The sequence below is a fragment of the Phyllobates terribilis genome, unplaced genomic scaffold (genome assembly GCF_046119375.1).
Source record: "Phyllobates terribilis strain yellow unplaced genomic scaffold, ASM4611937v1 Scaffold_24__1_contigs__length_18792416, whole genome shotgun sequence".
In the NCBI taxonomy this organism is placed as follows: domain Eukaryota; kingdom Metazoa; phylum Chordata; class Amphibia; order Anura; family Dendrobatidae; genus Phyllobates; species Phyllobates terribilis.
In genome coordinates, this window is record NW_027362784.1 from 3,331,606 (window position 1) to 3,345,533 (window position 13,928).

General features: G+C 42.4%; 1 protein-coding gene across 3 annotated transcripts in view; it reads left to right on the forward strand.

Moving 5' to 3' along the window:
• Window positions 1–13,928, forward strand: part of TAF5L (TATA-box binding protein associated factor 5 like) — a 233,729-nt gene that overhangs the window by 188,129 nt on the left and 31,672 nt on the right. The window contains exon 5 of one of the 3 annotated variants that reach the window (XM_073660235.1): window positions 8,222–8,391. The exons of the other annotated variants lie outside the window; for them this stretch is intronic. Coding sequence (XP_073516336.1) covers window positions 8,222–8,245 — 24 coding nt within the window. The 3' untranslated portion in view covers window positions 8,246–8,391. Of the gene's footprint in view, window positions 1–8,221; window positions 8,392–13,928 lie in introns of those variants that run through there. 3 annotated transcript variants of the gene reach the window in all.

Here is a 13,928-nt window from a genome sequence, read left to right on the forward strand (position 1 = left end):
GCTAATTAGTAGACACAACTTGATTTAGCATGTCCCTTTTGTCACATTATTTTCAGAGGTACCATCATTTCTATCCAGGCCTATTTCATGAGTTAATTTTTTTTTAAAAATTCTGTCGAAGCGGGGCTGAAAAGCAATGTTTGACTTTCATTTGTTCATTTTCATAGATTTTTAATTTATTACTTTTGTCAGATTCAAGTTATTTCTATGACAATTGTTTTTTTTTTCTTTCATTAAACAAGGGGTACCAACAATTTTTACCACGTGTGTAATTGATAATAAAAAAATTGTGAAAAGCTCCACTCACCATTTTATAAAATCAATAGTCCTTTATTTCATGATGCAGGTAAAATCAATGGGAAGCAGGGAAAGAAAGTGGACGATCGCTATTTCACACTCAAACTAGCGCTTCTTAACCGCTTTCCGACCGCCCACTGTAAAATAAACGTCCGCGCTGCCTGGGCTCTGTGCAGCGCGGACGGACCCCGAGGGTGCCTGAGTGGATCAGGTCCCAGTGATGTTAACCCTTTGCTGTCTTCTATATGCCGTGATCTATAGTGATCGCGGCATATAGAAGACAGCAGGAGGAGAGGGGGTCGTCTACTTACCTCTCCGACGACCCCTGATACCTTCCAGGACCTGGCGTTGCTATGGCAGCTGGAGGTCACATGACCGCCTCCAGATCTGCCATATATGGTGTCCTGCCAGGCTCAGCCTGCAGCTGAAGCCTGGCAGGAGATACGGACTGTGAAACCGTCTGCAAAGATCTCATGTAATATAATATATGTCTATTACATTACATGAGATCAGTGATCAGAAAAATAAAAATTAATGTCCCATACAGGGGCTAAGTAAAAATGTAAAAAAAAAATGTTTTCAAACTACTAAAAAAAATCACAAAATAAATAAAAATAAATAAAATATTAAACCGATAAATCCGTATATTTATGCAAAAACAAAAAAAGTACACATATTTGGTATCGCCGCGTCCAAAACAACCCGAGCTATAAAACTGTCACACTAATTAACTCCTCCTGTGCGCACCGTAATAAAAATAAATAAAAAACGGAGCAAAAAACTATGCTTTTTCCTGATATCGCCAAACAAAAAGTGGAAAAAAATGCGTTCAAAAAGCAAAATGGAAATAAAAATGGTATCGCTGAAAATGTCATCTTGTTCCGCAAAAAACAAGCCACCATACAGCTCCATCAGCTGAAAAATAAAAGTTATACCTCTCAGAATAAAGCCATGCAAAAAAAAATGTTTCTATAAAATTGTTTTATTGTGTAAAAGCGCCAAAACATAAAAAAATATACAGTAAGTGTAGTATCGCTGTAAACGTACTGACCCGAAGAATAATGCTGCCTTATCACTTTTACCACACGCAGAACGGCATAAAAAAATCCTCAAAAAACAATTCCTGAATTGTTGTTTTTTGTTAATTTTACCTCCCAAAAAACTGAATAGAAAGCGATCAAAAAATGTCACGTACCCAAAAATGGTACCAATAAAAATGTCAACTTGTCCCGCAAAAAACAAGCCGTCACATGACGGCTGAAATATGGAAAAATTATAGCTCTCAAAATATGGCGACGCAAAAACTAGATTTTACAAAAAAAGGCGTCTTTTAGTGTGTGACAGCTGTCAATCATAAAAACCCAATATAAATCTGGTTTCTCTGTAATCGCACCGACCTGAAGAATAAAGTAATCTCATCACTTATACCGCATGAGGAACAACGTAAAAAATAAATAAAACCAATTCTTCACCTGCTACTGATTTGTTTATTATGTCTCCCAATGTGCTCACCACACATCTAGATAAGTTCCCTGAGGGGTCTAGTTTCCAAAATGGTGTCACTTGTGGGGGGTTTCCACTGTTTAGGCACATCAGGGGCTCCCCAAATGCAACATGTTTCCGCTAATTATTCAAGCAAATTTTACTTTCAAAAAGTCAAATGGTGCTCCTTCCCTTCCAAACCCTGCCGTGCGCCCAAACAGTGGTTTTCCCCCACATATGGGGTATCGGCGTGTTCAGGAGAAATGCCACAACAAATTTCATGGTGCAATTTATCCTATTACCCTTATGATAATGCAACATTAGGGGATGAAAAACATTTTTGTGGGAAAAATGTGAAAATTATATTTTTACAGCTCAATATTATAAACTTCTGTGAAGCACCTTGGGGTTCAAGGTGCTCACCACACATCTAGATAAGTTCCCTAAGGGGTCTAGTTTCCAAAATGGTGTCACTTGTGGGGGGTTTCCACTGTTTAGGCACATCAGGGGCTCTCCAAACGCAACATGGCGTCCGCTAATTATTCAAGCAAATTTTACATTCAAAAAGTCTAATGGCGCTCCTTCCCTTCCAAACCCTGCAGTGCGCCCAAATAGTGGTTTTCCCTCGCATATGGGGTATCAGCGCGCTCAAGAGAAATTGCACAAAAACATTTGGGGTCCATTTTTTCCTGTTACCCCTGCGAAAATAAAAAAAAATTGGGTCTAAAGTAACATTTTTGTGAAAAAAGTTAAATGTTAATTTTTTTCTTCCACATTCCAAAAATTCCTGTGAAGCACCTGAAGGGTTAATAAAGTTCTTGAATGTGGTTTTGAGCACCTTGAGGGGTGCAGTTTTTAGAATGGTGTCACTTTTGGGTATTTTCTGTCATAAAGACCCCTCAAAGTGACTTCAAATATGATGTGGTCCCTAAAAAAATGTTTTTGTAAATTTTGTTGTAAAAATGAGAAATCGCTGGTCAACTTTTAACCCTTATAGCTCCCTAACAAAAAAAAATTTTGGTTCCAAAATTGTGCTGATGTAAAGTAGACACGTGGGAAATGTTATTTATTAACTATTTTGTGTGACATATCGCTCTGATTTAAGGGCATGAAAATTCAAAGTTTGAAAATTGCTAAATTTTCACCAAATTTCTGATTTTTTCACAAATAAACGCAAGTGATATCGAAGAAATTTTACCACTATCATGAAGTACAATATGTCACGAAAAAACATTCTCAGAATCAGGGGGATCCGTTGAAGCGTTCCAGAGTAATTACCTCATAAAGTGACAGTGGTCAGAATTGAAAAAATTGGCCCTGTCACGAAGGCAAAAACAGGCTCTGGCGCGAAGTGGTTAAGGTCCATGTGATCAAGAGACGAGAACCTCACTTCCTTTTACAGGTAACATTTAGGTTGACGTCAGGAGAAATATAAGATATACATCATAATACAATCTAATTTTATAAAAACATAGAAAAGTCAGATTGGTCATTTAAACCAAGTGGGCCGGTGGCGTTTGTACGAGAAATCCATTTATCTTCTTTTTGCAATACTAGCTTATTGTGGTTACCTCCTCTGTCTGGGAGGTTAATCTGTTTTATTCCGGCAAACCTAAGCACTTGGAAATCAGCATTGTTGAAATCCGTTATATGTGAGATGAATCTCTGCGACCCTTTTTTAGTCGTTGAATGAAAATGCTCTCTTATACGTATAAAGAGATGGCGGATAGTCTTACCGATATACTAATAACCGCATGGGCAGAAAATTGCATATATAATTTAGATACACAAGATGTGAAATCATTAACTGTGTGGGTAATCAAGCCTATTCTCAAAGGATTGGAGGTAAGATGTCTGCTACAGAATGAACAGGACCCACTTTTAAAGTTTCCGGTTGGTATAAATTTCTGAAGCCAATTCTTTGGTTCTATTCTAGTCGATGCTTACTTCCAAAAGATGTCATAACATCTGGAATATTATAAGAAATTATAGGTTTGTGGATGGCAGTATTAGCGAGATTTTTGTCGTTTTCAATTAAGTGCCTATTGTTGTGAATGTCATTTTTCATAATCCCATCTAGTGGGCTATGTTTAAAATTGAAAACAAATTTGTGGATTTGATGATTTTAACCTATTTTTTTTGTCTATGTAACAATTCAGTTTGTGAGAATTTTGATGCTTTTTCTAGAGCAGTATCAAGCGTTTCTGTAGGGTATCCTTTAGATATAAAGTTAGTTTTTAACTCCTTGGCTTGTTCCATAAAGGATGGATCTGTGTTAATTTTTCTGAGTCTTAAAAAACTGACAATAAGGCAAACCTTTTTTGTGTGAAGAGGATGTACACTATGATAGTGAAGAAATGAATTAGTAGATGTTGAGTTTTAAAAAAACCTTTGTGCAGATATTGTCATTTAAGATTGAAATAGAAACTTGAGACTTTGATCACCAAATTCTGAAGTGAATTGCATATTTGCTGTATTCGAGGTATTCAGATATGTCACAAAGTCAGTAAAGTCTTTTGCTGTCCATGCCCACACAAGAAAACTGTCATCTATGTAGCGTAAAAATAATTTTAGAAACTTGATGAATGGATTTTTTATGGTAGTAATATACTGGTACTCAAAATATGCCATAAATAAATTTGTATATACACAAGCCACTGGGGTTATCATCGCGGTCCCATTTCTTTGTGTGTACATTTATCAAGAAACTGAAAGCTGTTATGGGTAAAGATGAATTCTAATCTTTCAGCTACAAATGCTACATAGTCATCACTTTTTTTGGATCTTTGTATAATGTTTTTAATGGCCTTGATACCAAGCTCGTGAGGTTATTTTAGTATACAAGTTGACAACATCTATAGAGCACAACGAAAAATCAGGTTGCCATTCGAAATCTCTTAAAGCCAGCAAAAAAATCACCTGTATCCTGTATAAAGGAAGGAATATTTTTTAATAAGGGTTTCAGTAGCCAATTGAGGCATTGAGAAAGTGGTTCAGTGAGAGACCCAACCCCTGATATTATAGGACGGCCTGGGGGGGCATCTCATCCTCCATTTTTGAGACTAAGAAAAATTAACACCGATTCATCTTTTATGGAACAAGACAAGGAGTTAGTTTTTCACTTTATATCTAGAGGATACCCCATAGAAACACTTGATACTGCTCTAGAAAAAGTATCCAAATTCTCACAAACTGAATTGTTACAAAGACAAAAAAATAGGTTAAAATCCTCTCATTCACATAAATTTGTTTAAAATTTTAAACATAGCCCACTAGATGGGAATATTAAATAGACCATTTACATCAACTGGCACTTAATTGGAAACGACAAAGATCTCGCTGATATTGCCATCCAGAAACCTATCATTTCTTACAAAAGATGTCATAACATCGGGGATATTATAAGTAAGCATCAACTACAAGTAGAACCAAAGAATTGGCTTCAGAAATTTATACCCACCAGAAACTTTGAATATGGGTCCTGTTCATTCTGTAGCAGACATCTTATCTCCAATCCTTTGAGAATAGGCTCAATTACCCACACAGTTAATGATTTCATATCTTGTCGATCTAAATTTAATATATATGCAATTTTCTGTCCATGCGGTTATTACTATATCGGTAAGACTATCGCCCTCTCTTTATACGTATAAGAGAGCATTTTCATTCAATAATAAAAAGGGTCGCAGAGATTCATCTCACATATAACTGATTTCTACAATGCTGATTCCCAAGTGATTATGTTTGCCGGAATAAAACAGATTAACCTCCCTGACAGAGGAGGTAACCACAATAGGCTACTATTGCAAAAAGAAGCTAAATGGATTTCTCCTACAAACGCCACCGGCCCACTTGGTTTAAATGACCGATCCGACTTTTCTATGTTTTTATAAAATTTAGATTTTATGATGTATATCTTATATTTCCCTTTATGTGAACCTAAATATTACCTGTAAAATGAAGTGAGGTTCTTGTCTCCTGATCACATGGACCCGCAGAAGCGCTAGTTTGAGTGTGAAACAGCTGTCATCCACTTTACCTCTCCGCTCTCTGCTTTCCACTGATTTTACCTGCATCATGAAATAAAGGTGTAATGCACACGCCCGGGCTGAGCGGCGTGTGCGTGTGATTGTAGTGATTCCACTGGACCGTGCCGGAGAGTGAATGCCTGGAGGGGCGTAACTAGGTATTCACCCGATCCGACCAGGGTCGCACGACGGCCTACGACGCCAGTGCACCAAGGAGGAACCGAGCAGAGGGACCAGGTGCTACTCCAGGACAGACCCCGGACACGGCTGTTGACCCACACAGGGGAATACAGGAACAGACTGGTAGGCTGGCACACAGACTGGTGGGTATAGGCAGGCACGACTGGTATGCAGGCAGGCGGGTATGCAGGCAGGGGGGTACAGGCAAGCACAGCTAGAGTGCAGACAGAGTGGCACTAGCAGGTAGGAACACAGGCGGGATAGGACCCAGTACACACTGGGACTCAGGAACAATACAGGCAGAGGGGTACAGGCAAGCACAGCTAGAGTGCAGACAGGGAGGCACTAGCAGGTAGGAACACAGGCGGGATAGGACCCAGTACACACTGGGACTCGGGAACAATACAGGCAGAGTGAGGCCGCCCAGAGAGGTGAGCGAGAACAGGGCAGGACAAGGCCGCCTGGAGCGGAGAGCAAGAGTAGAGCAGGACAAGGCCGCCAGGAGCGGTGAACAAAGGGTCAGAGCTGAGCGAGACTGCTGGAGCAGTGAGCAAGAGTAAAGCAGGACGAGGCCGTCTGGAGCGGTGAGCAAGAGTGGAGCAAGACTGCCGGAGCAGTGAGCAAAAGGATAAGAGCGGAGCGAGACTGCCGGAGCAGCGAGCAAAAGGGTCCGAGCGGAGCAGCGAGCAAAGGAGTCAGAGCAGGCTAGAACCGCAGGAGCGGTGAGCAAAGGAGTCAGAGCAGGCTAGAACCGCCGGAGCGGTGAGCAAAGGAGCCAGAGCAGGCTAGAACCGCCGGAGCGGTGAACAAAGGAGTAGGAGCAGGCTAGAACCGCCTTAGCGGTAAGCAAGGCAGAGCAGGGGGGACAGGGCTCTGTTCACACGGAACAGACAGGAAGAGAAAGGCAGAGCCAGATACCCACAGGATACTTGCAGTGAAGTAGCGAGTGGACCACAAACTCACAAACGGGAGTACAGAGACAACAAGCAGGAGTTGGGTACGAGTTCAGACTCTGCAGAAAAAGGAAGGAAACGGACATAGAGGCAAAACAGGTAAAGGATAGGAAAGAGTTCAGACTGGAGCTGAGTGTACGGAGGAGACCGACACTGCAGCGGGATACAGGAGCGGGTCTGGGAATATGGCCCCCAGAGAGGTGGGACGAACAGGCAAGGAGCGTGTTCAGACAGGACAGACAAGATACAGGAACAGGTCTAGGTAATCGGCCCCTAGAAGGCGGGAGGAACAGGCTAGGAGCGTGTTCAGACAGGCCTGGAAATACAGCCTCCAGGATAGGCAGACAAGAGAACACAGACAGGACTCAGTTCAGACACGGGAACTGATACCGCAAGGCAGGAGACATAGACAGGACTCAGTTCAGACACGGGAACTGATACCGCAAGGCAGGAGACATGGACAGGACTCAGTTCAGACACGGGAACTGATACCGCAAGGCAGGAGACATAGACAGGACTCAGTTCAGACACGGGAACTGATACCACAAGGCAGGAGACATAGACAGGACTCAGTTCAGACACGGGAACTGATACCGCAAGGCAGGAGACATAGACAGGACTCAGTTGAGACACGGGAACTGATACCGCAAGGCAGGAGACATAGACAGGACTCAGTTGAGACACGGGAACTGATACCGCAAGGCAGGAGACATAGACAGGACTCAGTTGAGACACGGGAACTGATACCGCAAGGCAGGAGACATAGACAGGACTCAGCTCAGACACGGGAACTGATACCGCAAGGCAGGAGACATAGACAGGACTCAGTTCAGACACGGGAACTGATACCGCAAAGCAGGAGACAAAGAACGGGACCTGGCACCTTCAGAGTGCAAGCACACACTGAATGAAACACTATGCTCAGGCAGGGATAGATGGGAGCATCTGAGCTATATTCCAGGTGACAGACAGCAATAGGCTGAGGACGCACAAGGGGTGTGACCCACAGCAGGTACAAAAAGCAGGAAGTGATCGGGCGCCGCCCTTAAGCAGCAGAAACAGACACAAACAGACAGCATGGAGGGAAGCCAGAGAGACATTCTGGACTGGAGCTCAAGTGCGCGCTCTTGCACCGTGGGAGATGGACCACCATGCAAGGACGCCGCCAGGTATGTTACAAAAGGACTATTGATTTTATGAAACTTTGAGTGGAGCTTTTCACGATTTCTTTATTCTGAATTACTTAGGACTCCACCTCGCCTCTGTTTCTTTGTTGTGCAGGACCACGCTTTTATGCACACCTAGAATGTCGGACACCGCCGGATCACAGGTCAGACAGCGTCCACAGTGCCTCCATCTGCCTTATTATTGGGAATCTGCTGCTGGGGGTTCCGTCTGAATAGAGCTCAGGATAAGTGTGCGCCAAGCCTTATTGTGATCTTTGGGAGGCAGAATGAACAAATCAACAGCAGGTGAAGAACTGCTTTTATTTTTTTTTTTACGCCTTCCTCGTTCGGTATCAGAGATTAGATGACTTTATCCTTCGGTTCGGTGCCATTACAGCGATACCAGATTTATATTTTTTTTAATGTTTGGCACACTAAAAGATGCTTCTTATTGCAAAAAAACAAAGTTTTGGCATTGCCATATTTTGATGTCAATAATTTTTCTATATTTCTGCCGACAGTCATGCAAAGGTTTGGTTTTTGCTGGACGAGTTGGCGTTATTGGTACTATTTTCGGGCACATGACATTTTTTGATCATTTTCTATTCTGATTTTTGGGAGGCAGAAGGAACAAAAAACAGCCATTTAAGGATTTTTTTTATGCTGTTCCGCGTGTGGTAAAATTTATAAGGCAGCTTTATTCTTCGGATCAGTACGATTACAGCGATACCACATTTATATAGTTTTTTATGTTTTGTCACTGTTACACAATAAAAACTGTTTAATAGAAAAAATAAATATTTTTTGCATCTCTGTATGCTGAGCTATAACTTTTTTATTTTTCTGCTGATGGAGCTGTATGGTGGCTTGTTTTTTTGTGGGACAAGATGAGTTTTTCAATTATGCCATTTTTATTTACATTTGTCTCTTTGATCACGTTTTATTCTACTTTTTGTTCAGCGGTATAATAAAGCATAGTTTTTTGCCTCTTTTTTTTTTTTTACGGTGTTCACTGAGGGGTTAACAAGTGGGACAGTTTTATAAGTTGGGTCGTTCCAGACTCAACGATACCAAATGAGTATTTTTATTGGTTATGTTTTATTCATAAAAATATTAATTTATGGGTCCAATATTTTTTAAAAAAAAATTATTTTGTGATTTTTAAAAAATATATTTTTACGTTATTTTTTTATTTTTATTTTTTTTACTTAGTCCCACTATGGCATTTTCACTTTTTGCAGTCTGATCACAGTTATAAAGCATAGCAATGCAAGAGCATTGCTATGCTTTATAACTTGTCAGTGCTGCAGACACAAGTTAGTTAGATCATGCACTAACTAACTTGCTAGTGCATGGTGACCCGAATGTCATCTTCACCATGGGAACAATCGTGCCCCCACAATGATGTCGCAAGGTGCTGAACGGAGGGTAGTGGGGGCTCCCACCCTCTGCCTGCCTTCTCAATGCTGGTATCGATATCGATCGCAGCATTTAGGGGGTTAAAGTGGCAGGTGCAGTGTGGGCACCGCACCTGGCACTGAGAGCTGGGTGTCAGCTGTGAGAATCGCTGAATACCTGGCTGCGATACTTACCGAACTGGGCGTATGGATACGTCCAAGGTCATGAAGGGGTTAAAGGGTTGTCTGACTCTGAAACCCCAGAGACTAGGGTGGTGTCTGTTGTGACATCAACTAGTCTGCCAGGCACAGGAAACCTCTAATTGAGGAGTGAGCAGCTCCTCCAGAATCAAGAGAGCTGCTCACATGACTGTGTGCTGTCTAGTACACCATGCAGAATGCTCACAGGGAATATATTACACACTGTCAGCATTCTGCAGCCTAGGTACACACAGAAATGACACAGAAAGCCCAGACAGCCCCTTTAAAATACTCCTTTGTTATACGATTGTGGTTGTTTTGTCTCTAGATTTGAGCAGCTTCTAGTCTTTGATTTTGTAATAATGGACCCTGCAGATGACCCCTCATATCTTGTTGGGATCGGGATCCCTGGGACTTAGTGCTCTGTGTGCACTATCTTTTTCTATCTCAGAGGATGAAGGGGCACCCAATATTTTATTGCATAAACGATTGAGAGTGGATGTAAGGTCCGCTGACGATATTTACTCTGGTAAGCATCTGATACAGAGGTTGTTTTGCCTTCAACGGTTTTCCTGGTCGTTCAGTTGGGACTGCAGATTTATAATATACCTTGAGTGTAGACGTACTGTTTCTTGGAGATCAGCACTTGCGGATGAGGAATTTTTCACAGTTCACTCTATTGTGTCTATTGATGAGCAGGAGCTCTAGCAAGTGCGTCCCCACTGTTCCATGGCTGACCACGCCCCCACGACGTCATATTTTTAATCATGATTTTACTTTTACATAGAGACTAAATATGACCAATATAGCCCCATCTATCGGGCTGTTCAGTTGGAGGGATTCTAGTTGCCCTACAGGCCGTCCTTCATTATGAATATCTATATCCCATAAATATTTCATCGATACTAACACCAATATTCCTTTCTAAATATTCCTTTCCTTTCTGGCACATAGTGAAAAACAAAGTAAATAGTCCATACAGTATTTCGGGTTCGCCCACTCATGTCAGTGTCGTTTACCAAAAACACTGGAGGTCTCCACACCTCCAGTCACAGACACTGAATGAGAAAACTGGTCTCCATTTTATCTGCCATACCACGCCCCGGGGTGGGATATGTGAGCAGTCAGTCCCACCCATCTCTTTGACTGCTTCTAAAATCCGGCCCTGATAACGCCCTATTAACTCTCTTAGCACTATACTTGCTGGAGCCTGCTTTCCCGGGCTTACATCACTGAAGCTACCAACCTGCATGATACATACAGTTGTGCTCAAAAGTTTACATACCCCAGCAGAATTTTTGCTTTCTTGTCCTTGTTTCAGAGAATATGAATAACAAAAAAACTTTTTCTCCACTCATGATTATTGATTGGGTGAAGCCATTTATTGTCAAACTACTGTGTTTTCTCTTTTTATATCTTAATGACAAGCAAAAACATCCAAATGACCCTTATCAATAGTTCACATATCCTGGTGATTTTGGACTGATAACATGCACAGAATTTGACACAAATGGGTTTGAATGGCCACTAAAGGTAACATCCTCACCTGTAACCTGTTTGCTTGTAATCAGTGTGTGTGCATAAAAGCTGAGTGAGTTTCTGGGATCCAGACAGACTCTTGCATCTTTTATCTAGCCCCTGGCGTTTGTGGATTGTGAGTCATGGGGAAAGCAAAAGAATTGTCAACGGATCTACGGGAAAAGTTGAACTGTATAACACAGGTAAGGGATTCAAAAAGATATCCAAGGAATTGATAATGCCAGTCAGCAGCGTTCAGACTAACAAATGGAAAATCAGGGGCTCTGTAAAAACTAAACCATGGTCAGGTAGGCCAACAAAAATTTAGTCCACAACTGCCAGGAAAATTGTTGGGCATGCAAAGTAAAACCCACAAACATCAGCTGAAATTCAGGACTCTCGGGAAACTAGCAGTGTGGCTGTTTCAAGATGTACAATAAGGAGGCACTTGAAGAAAATGGGCTGCATGGTCGAGTCGCCAGAAGAAAGCCATTACTGCGCAAATGCACAAAGTATCTCACCTACAATATGCTAAGCAGCACAGAGACAAGCCTCAAAACTTCTGGAACAAGGTAATTTGGAGTGATGAGACCAAAATTTTACTTTTTGGCCACAACCATGAACATTACATTTGGAGAGCGGTCAACAAGGCCTATAATGAAAGGAACACCATTCCTACTGTAAAGCGCGGAGGTGGATCGCTGATGTTTTGAGGATGTGTGAGCTACAAAGGCACAGGAAACTTGGCAAAAGTTGAAGGAAAGATGAATGCAGCACATTATCAGCAAAAACTGGAGGCAAATTTGCACTCATCAGCCAGGAAGCTGCGCATGGGCCATACTTGGACGTTCCAACATGACAACGATCCAAAACACAAGGCTAAGTCGACCTGTCATTGGCTACAGCAGAATAAAGTGAAGGTTCTGGAGTGGCCATCTCAGTCTCCTGACCTCAATATCGTTGAGGCACTCTAGGGAGATCTCAAGCATGCAGTTCATGCTAGACAGCCCAGGAATTTACAGGAACTGGAGGCTTTTTGCCAAGAAGAATGGGCAGCTTTTACCATCTGAGAAAATAACCTCATCCACAACTACCACAAAAGACTTCAAGCTGTCATTGATGTTAGAGGGGGCAATACACGGTATTAAGAACTGGGGTATGTGACCTTTTGATCAGGGTCATTTGGATGTTTTTGGTTGTTAAGATTTAAAAAGAGAAAACACAGTAGTTTGACAATAAATGGCTTCGCCCAACCAATAACCATGAGTGGAGAAAAAGTTTTTTTGTTATCATTCATATTCTCTGAAACAAGGCCACGAAAGCAAAAATTCTGCCGGGGTATGTAAACTTTTGAGTACAACTGTATCTCCCCTCAAGGACCTGACCGGCAGCCATATTACATACCTTCCCTCTGCCCAAAGCTGGGGGGCTTGCCACCTTCTGCCATCACACAGTGGACCCTCGACAGTGTGTCAGCATTGCCATGCAGTTTCCTTGGTCTATGCGTCTACATAGAAGCTAAAATCCTGAAGAGATAGGAACCACCTGCTCACTCGAACATTGTTCCCCCTTCTCCCTCTTCCACCTCAGTGGGGCATGGTCTGACACTAGCCTGAACTTCCTGCCTAAGAAGGTAGTACCTTAGAGTGTTCAACGCCCACTTGATGGCCAAACATTCCTTCTCCACTATGGAGTAATTCTTCTCACATGATGTCATATTATGAGTTAGATACATTTTGAGGTTATCTTCCCCATTCACCTCTTGTGATATGACAGTGCCCAGCTCAACATCTGACTCATCCATATGGACCACAAAGTCCTTACAAAAATCCGGTGCCACCAACACTGGCTGTTTACACAGGACTAGCTTCTGTTCCTGGAAGGTCGCCTCCGCTTCTGCATACCACTTAGCCATAGCCGACTTTGTCCCTTTAAGGAGGTCAGTCAAAGGGACGGCTATCATGGCAAAGTAAGGGATAAACCAGCGGTAATGGCCTACAATGCTCAGGAACGCTCTGACCTGCTTCTTTGAGAGGAATAGGCAATTTCTCCCGTTCCGCCACCCTTTCGAAAACTGTCAGGAACTCAACGTCATCACCTGGGGTTATGTTTTGCAATGCTCTCCTTACCATCTTCCTCACGAGTGAGTCATCACCTGGACTTGGGGGTGGGGCGGGTTGCCCTGCCACAGATTGCCTTGGTTAGGAGTTCCATCAGCTGCCTGGGCTGCTGGTGGTGTCACTGCTGCCACAGCTGTTGCTGCTGTAGATTAGCCTGCACCCATTGCTTTATCAACTCCTCCATGTTGTTGACTTTTGCTCCTGGAGTCGCTTTCACCCTGAACATGCGGTATCTCTGCGGCAGTCACAATACCCCTTGGGATTCGTGCCTCTGTTTCTAGCACCAATTGTACGGATTTCACTCACTCATCTTCTGTTGAGGTAGGAACAGGAAGCAGTTTCATACAAACATCCAGGCTGGTTTATTAGAACTTAATAAACCACTCAGCATGAGCAAACAAAAAAAAAACACAGCCTTTTCCTCCCCAAGTGAAAAACAGAAAGTAAATAGTCCATACAGTATTGGGGGATCGCCCGCTCACATCAGTGTCCTTTAGCAAACACAGAGGTCTCCACACCTCCAGTCACAGACACTGGATGAGAAAACTTGTCTCTATTTTATGTGCCATACCACGACCCCAGGGTG